Below are 7,135 nucleotides of genomic sequence, written 5' to 3'. Positions count from 1 at the left end.
ATTTAAGTGGTTCACCGAGAAACAATTCTAATGATGCATATCTAAAATTGAACCACACACATCTCTACTGAATTTTTAGAGCATTATCTCACTTTTTTACCTTTCATCTTTTCTAGAATACATATTTGTGAAATATCTTATAAGTATCTTGTGTATCAGCGGAGTATCTTATATGTATTTAATAAAATATTTTTTAAAAATTAATGTAATTAATTCTGATACTTCGTATCTAATAACCGTGAAGTATCAATATCCAATACGTATCTAATACGGGTATGTCTCCATTTTAAAGTATTCAGACTTCATAGGTCGAGATTAATCATGAAAAATATCAATCGTTGTAATCATTGAAAGTTGAAACAATCACAATAATGAGAGGAAACAAGCAACCTTGTTGACTAAGGAGCTCATTAGGAGTAAGATTGCAAGAGTTTACTCAATAGCAATTTGAATCAATATAGGTAGCCAATTTTGCCAACCTTTCTACTAAACTTTTGAGCCTAATTTTCAAGAAGCATAATACATAACAACATCTTAAAGCACAATTAATTTTTTAACATTATAAAATAGTTTTAACTCTCATACGTTATTAATATAAAATGTAACCAAACACATTATAGAATTCCAAAGAGGTTCCCTCAAAAAAAAAAAAAAAAAAAAAAATTCCAAAGAGGTTTTTATTATTACACAATGTGTTTTCCAGCAGCTAGAACCAAACATAATTTTTTTATATTTCCACTTTACGCAAAATGATATGAGCACCATGCTGTGGCTCAAGGGTAATTACTGAAGCTGGAGCATGAGCATAGGTTGGAGAAAGTTCAAATGAGAAATGCTGCAAAATCAATGTTATTGCCATCTTTGCTTCCAACATGGAAAAGTTTTGTCCAATACAAATTCTAGGACCCCCTCCAAATGGAAAAAATGAATTTCTACCATTTGTTGCTTTTGAAACTCCTTCTGCAAATCTCTCAGGATTGAACACCTTAGCATCTTCACCCCATAGTTCATGGTTGTGGTGAATCCAAACTATTGGTAAGGTAATCTGGACTCCGGCAGGTAATGTTAGGTTTCCAACTTTTACGTCTTTGTGAATGGCTCGAGGAAGCACGGTTATTGGTGGGTATAACCTTAGAACCTCATACAAAATCATGGTCATCTGTCACAAAAAGATTGATGATATTTGTAAGTGATATGTTTTGTATAATGTTCAATATCACGAAAAAATCCCTATACCAAAAACCGTTATTAAGAGACCAAAAATGTGAAATCCGTCACTAAATCATTCGCTAATTCAAACAAGTGGTTTAGTGATATTTTTGATTTGGTCTCTTATTTAATCACATAATCATTCAGCGATTAATTGCAAAATGTGGTCACTACATTGGTCCTATGGAGACCGAGGCTGGTCCAAGGGTAATACCACCAAAAGCGGCCTACGAACAAAAAACAAATCTTTCTTTAAATTTTATAAGAAAAAAAGACCTCATATGCCGATAAAAAAGGACTCATATATCAAAATTTGCTTTAGGTCTGACTTAGTTTTAAAGATTATTGGACCGATCCTAATGGAGACTGGAATAATCCAGTCACTAAATTGATCGATAAACAGTGAATTTTTAGGAGATACTTACAATCTTAAGATGGTTTAGTCCTTCAAAATCTGGTTGTTTGTTGCCAAAAACTTGTAGCACTTCCTCTCTTGCACGTGCTTGCCAATTAGGGTGCCTACTCAATAATACAATTGTCCAAACAAGCAAAACTGAAGTGGTTTCTTCCCCTGCAAGGTAGAATAGCTTGCATTCCTTGATTACATCATCAAGATTCATTCCAACATTCTTATTGTTGTTGTTATCTTTAATTTCCTTGTGATTTGACTCAAGAAGAATACCTAATAAGTCATTCTTAGTGGCTTCACCTGCCTTTATTTCTCTTTCTCTCTTGTTAATAATATCATTCAAAGAAGCTATTATATCCCTGTTGATTTCCTTCAACCTTTTGTTTGTAGTAGTAGGTAGAAACCTAGAAAAAAAACTCTATTAGAGTTTAATTATATTATACATAACATTTTTAAGAGTGTATTTATAGGAAGAATTTTTTGAGACAATGTAATTTTAGAGGGGAATTTCAATTTTTTATATGTAAATTTGATTGAATGAATTATAAATTAAAATAAAAGAACTTTATGTTTTTTTTTATTTTTCAAAGTTTAATTTACGAAATTTCAAATATCATCTAAAATCAAGAATTTGAAATTCCTTCGTTAATATATGCATTGTGAATCTCAAATTGATCCTTTCAATTCTATCAAAATTTAAAAATTGGTCTCTATAAATTTTCAAGAAATGTCAAATTATTTCCTATAATTTTTCAAAATTTGCAAATTGGTCCATAAATTTCAATATTTTTGTGAATCGGTCTATATTTTTTCTTATTTTGTAATTGGTTCTCAAGTTTTGAAAATTTATAAAATAATCCAATAAAGTGTAAGAATGTTTTTTTACTCTATCAACAAATAAAGAGAAAGAAATTTGAAGCATTTAAATTGCCTAAAGTTGTAATTTTTCTATAAATTTCAAATTACCTCATCCAAACACATAATCTTTTATTGGTAACACAAAGTAGTAAAATGCACAATTTATTCTTACCTCCAACCAGGGATGTAAACTTTCATCAAAATTTCCAATGTAAGTTCAGCTTGCTCCTTTTGAAGTTGAAATATTTTTATTCCTTCTTCATAACTACTTCCAAATGCTGTTCGAGCAATAACATCACTAGCCAAATTTTGAATGGAAGGCCATACATCAATTTCACATGATCCATCTAATGATAACATTCCCTCCCATTTGCTAATCATATCATTGCAACTTTTAAAGAATATTGGTAACATCATCTGTGGTGCACAAAGAGAGATCGATTATTAATGAAGAGTTAAAATTTCAAGACCAAATTTAGTCTTAAGAAAAAAAATAAAAATCATCAAGACCAACAAGACTTACTCCCTTCAATCATTTTTATAAAAAACAAAAGTGTAAATATTTTTTATCCATTTTGTAAGAAACATTGACAATAAAATGTTAATATTTTTGGTCCTTTTAAGAGTAACTAATATTGGGGTATCCTTGAAATAAATTTAAATTAATACGAGTATTAAATAAAAATAATTATTTTCAATTTGTTTCACTTATCTTCATGATTTATGCCTTTTGTTTCTTATAGAAAGGACCGAAGGAAGTATTAAATATGATCATTTTAAAAAATTATTTACTAAAGTAACCTTGACATGAGCTGTTTTCACATGGACACATGCATGATAATATGAAACACCTTAAAACATAAAAGTCAATTTAATACCTTAAAAATTTCAATAATTTCTTATATTTAGGACTAAAAAGATACTCCAAATATATATATTTTTTTATTTTATGTAAAAAATCAAAGTCAACATATTTAAGACTGGAGGGAGGGAGTATAGTAAAGGGAAACTAACCTTCAATTTTTCTAAATGGAATGCAGGATTTATTATCTTTCTATGCTTGCTCCACTTTTCACCCTCATGGGTTATAAGACCAGTAGCTAGTATTCTCACAAGAGGATTCGAGTTAGGCTTTTGGAAGTCATAGATCTTATTGAAAATTTCTTTAACTAACTCAGGATCTGTGATGGTCACCCTTGGTGTTGGTCCAAACCATACAAAAGAACTTTTTCCTGCATTATTAGCAAACAATTCTATGATAATTATTTTTTTGAATTAAAGTTAACAAATCAACAAAGCTGTGGGAGGACTAAAACAGATTATTGGGCTAAGTAATACAGATGGGCCTAATCAGCCAAATGAGACAGAAATAAGAAAATTGCTCTTCTCCCTCTCAAAATTATTCATTCCCTTAATTTAACGTGAGTCAACTCACGTTTGACATTTTTCATCGGAAGTTAATTTACACTAGAACTTTTAAGATAGGTTGAATTGGCTTAAAAAATTATTGAACTGATCTTAAAAGTGCCAGTGTGAGTTAACTCACGCTAAAAAATGTCGAACATGAGTTAACTCGCGATGAATTAAGAGAATGAGCAAAAACGAAAGGGAGAAGAACAATTTTCTAGAAATAAATCCAAATGGTTAGAAGGATACGACTAGAAGCATCCCGCTGTTTACAATGCAAGCTTCCAAATGCTCATAAAACTATTGCCTTGTAATTAGGAATATTTTGATGTTACTATTAAAAGTTGAATGGGGGAGAACACAGAGAAATAAACACAAAGAAGTTCTAAAAAAAACTCAATCATAATTTTTTTAATGGTAGTCATACTCAATATTTACTTTTTATTTCTATCTATCTAAAGTAGACCTCTCTATTTTTAAGAAATGAAGAATATCTCAACTCATACTCAACCTAGATAAAGTGCAATGACAGGGACAAAACCATGAGGAAGGGGGGAGATCGAGGGACTCCAACCCTTGTCGAGAAATAATCACTTCATTTCATTTGGAGATAAATCTTCAATATAAGATGACAAATAATCAAATCAACGTGTAACTAGGTTAAGATTTGGCTGAGAATTGCATTCTCAAGGGTGTAAGCACGCACATTCACTAATCTCTTATATATTTATGGATTATCAGTTTTTTAACGGTAAGGATTATCAAATCAAGAAATGTATATTGAAAAAAAAGAAAATAGATGAATAATGTAATAACAAAATTGACCAAACGAAAATACTTCATACAATCTTAAACATATGCAAATTGTCATCAAATATATTTTAATTCAAATTTATATTAAATATATTCAAAAAATTTCTTATATTTAAGACCGAAGCAATCATACCATGTTTTGTAATACTTTGATGACCATAGGGAAACACACGAGGCACTATATCGTCCGAGAGATTCAAGGGTTTGGATCTGACTTCCTTTTCCATCTTTAAATACTCCTTCATGTCTCCAACTAAAAACCTATAAGGATTCCCTTTAAGACCTTGTTCTCTTAGCACTCTTTCTAGCTTCTTTGGCTTCAACCATGACCAAATCAGCATCTTCCATGCCCAAACAAGAGTTACCAGAAGAATTATGCATGCAGATATTGCACATAATGCTTCCATCTCTCTCAGTGATCTCTGTGTTATTATTGAAGACAAAAAGAAAATGAGATGATGCTAAGATCAAATCCTTCTTATAAAAAGTTGTAATGAATGTGATTCTTAACTACTTTCAATATATGCCATATTTCATGGCACTTTAGATAGAAAAATACTAAAAACTATTTAAAAACTTAACTTTTTATATTTTCTATATAAAACAGATAAATTTGGTAAGTTTGATATACAATTTATTAATTGACCTTTTTTTCTGGTCAATCAAATTATTAATTGACCATTTTTTTGATATTTTATTATGTTAAATATTAATTATTTGAAATTATTTAAAGAAATGAATTATATTCTATGAGAGGATACCTAATTTAAAATGTTAGTATAATAAAAAACTAATTAAAAGGTAACTAATTTATTTATTTTTCTTTTATTGTTTTTCACTGATTTCCGTACTTTTATTCAAGACACTATATAACTCTAAATATTGACCATATTCGAAATTAGTTTTACGAGTAAAATAAATCAGAACAATTTAGTCTCTCACAAAAATCATAAAAATTGTTTTTTGAAATTTTTATTTTATTTTATTATGACGACATTGTTTCAAAAGGGACAATTAGTCCTTAATACACCGATACTTTTTTAAGAAATAAATCACCAATATTTGTTCATGGTAATTTAGTAAAAGTATAACTCTCACCCTTTTATTTATTTGATATTCTAATTTGTGCGAAGTAGTCAAATGAATCACTCATTAAATGATTATGGAAGGAAGGAGTATAAAAGATGGTGAATAAACGAAAATTAGGAAACTAAAGAGAAGATATTCTCATACATTGAGAGGTTGAGAGAAATGGGTAAAATAGCAACATATAAACATTCAAGAGAAGATAAATTAAAGGAGACAAAAGCATCAAGCAAAATGCATGTATTGATTTCTTAGTGGATTGGTTAAACAATACGAAGATGGAAGATCACCTAGACAACTCATCAAATAAGGCAAAAGTAAAATGAAAAGATGAAACCACTTAATAGACATTAACCATGATGAAAAAATGAATACATATATAGGAAGACTAATTAATGTTCTCAACCATTGTCAATTTGTAATAGTGAATGTTCATAATCAATATACCTAGAGAAGCAACTATCACATTTCGTGGCTTTGTGCATGCTATGCTATGCATTTATGCTTTTATGACAAATTTCAATTCGACAATTTACTCTTATGTGAGTTGTAGTTCTATACATTGCTTCTTGTACCAACAAAACAATAAATACAACAACTGCTTGTGAATTTGTTGAGAAAACCACATCAATAATACTTGATGCGTGGAGTAAATTAACACAAAATAATCAAATCAAGTGGGTAGCAAATAATCCAAACAAAAATAAACAGCAAGAGATAAAAGGAAGAAGAAGAAGAATACAAGAATTTGTTTACCCAGTTCGGTCTAATGATGACCTAGTCTGGGGGAGAGAGCAGCTCTCCGATCTACTATAATGATATGAGTTTCTTTACAAAGAGATAATGAGTTTCAAGAATCAGTCTTCAAACCTAATTCTACCCAAGTCCCAGTCTCTTCCCGTGATCAAGAGACTCAATCCTAATAGTGCTTTGTTCAAGGTGAATCAAAACAATCCCAACCCTAGTGTTGTTGCCAAGAGAAATTCTCTATAAACCCTAGTTTGTATGTTGGTTTCTAAACTCTGTTTTTCTACACACTTTATCATCTGATACAAGGCTTATATTTATAGTGGAAAGTAAACCCTTAAAAAACTAAAACAAATCTAACTGAAAACACGTTTTATTTTTATCTTCAGCGATGCCATCGTGCCACGAAATTTCCAGTAGCTTCCTCAGAATCTTGCTTCAACAATCGTGGCGCGATGCTTCTCCATCGTGGCACGATTCTCCAGATTTCTGATTTTAAGTTAACTCTCACAATTCTCCACCTTGACTTCAAATCAGTGATGATGCCAATTTAACCATCAATCACTTTGCTGCTCTCTCCAATCCTTCATCTATGCTTCAATGAAG

At 30.2% G+C, this 7,135-nt stretch overlaps 1 protein-coding gene across 1 annotated transcript; it reads right to left on the bottom strand.

Annotated features, from left to right (window-relative positions):
* Positions 1 to 645: 645 nt before the first annotated feature.
* LOC25487132 (cytochrome P450 72A68) lies at positions 646 to 5,238 on the bottom strand. Its single transcript, XM_013608991.3, has 5 exons — positions 4,830 to 5,238; positions 3,491 to 3,708; positions 2,649 to 2,893; positions 1,635 to 2,022; positions 646 to 1,159 (listed from the first exon to the last, which is right to left on the bottom strand). Exons 1-5 carry the CDS (start codon positions 5,101 to 5,103, stop codon positions 728 to 730), a joined length of 1,557 nt encoding a protein of 518 aa, XP_013464445.2. The 5' UTR covers positions 5,104 to 5,238; the 3' UTR covers positions 646 to 727.
* Between the last annotated feature and the right edge of the window lie 1,897 nt (positions 5,239 to 7,135).

Source organism: Medicago truncatula, chromosome 2 (assembly GCF_003473485.1).
Source record: "Medicago truncatula cultivar Jemalong A17 chromosome 2, MtrunA17r5.0-ANR, whole genome shotgun sequence".
In the NCBI taxonomy this organism is placed as follows: domain Eukaryota; kingdom Viridiplantae; phylum Streptophyta; class Magnoliopsida; order Fabales; family Fabaceae; genus Medicago; species Medicago truncatula.
Note: the sequence above shows the minus strand (reverse complement) of the source record. Positions and strands in the feature narration are given on the sequence as shown.

What these genes read in the sequence shown, in the direction of transcription:
- LOC25487132 (XM_013608991.3), bottom strand. Translation starts at nt 5,103, where the DNA reads ATGGAAGCATTATGTGCAATATCTGCATGCATAATTCTTCTGGTAACT. An exon ending in TCCATTTAGAAAAATTGAAG is followed by an intron (nt 2,894 to 3,490) that starts GTTAGTTTCCCT and finishes TGTGCACCACAG; the next exon opens with ATGATGTTACCAATATTCTT. An exon ending in GACTAAACCATCTTAAGATT is followed by an intron (nt 1,160 to 1,634) that starts GTAAGTATCTCC and finishes TTTTTGTGACAG; the next exon opens with ATGACCATGATTTTGTATGA.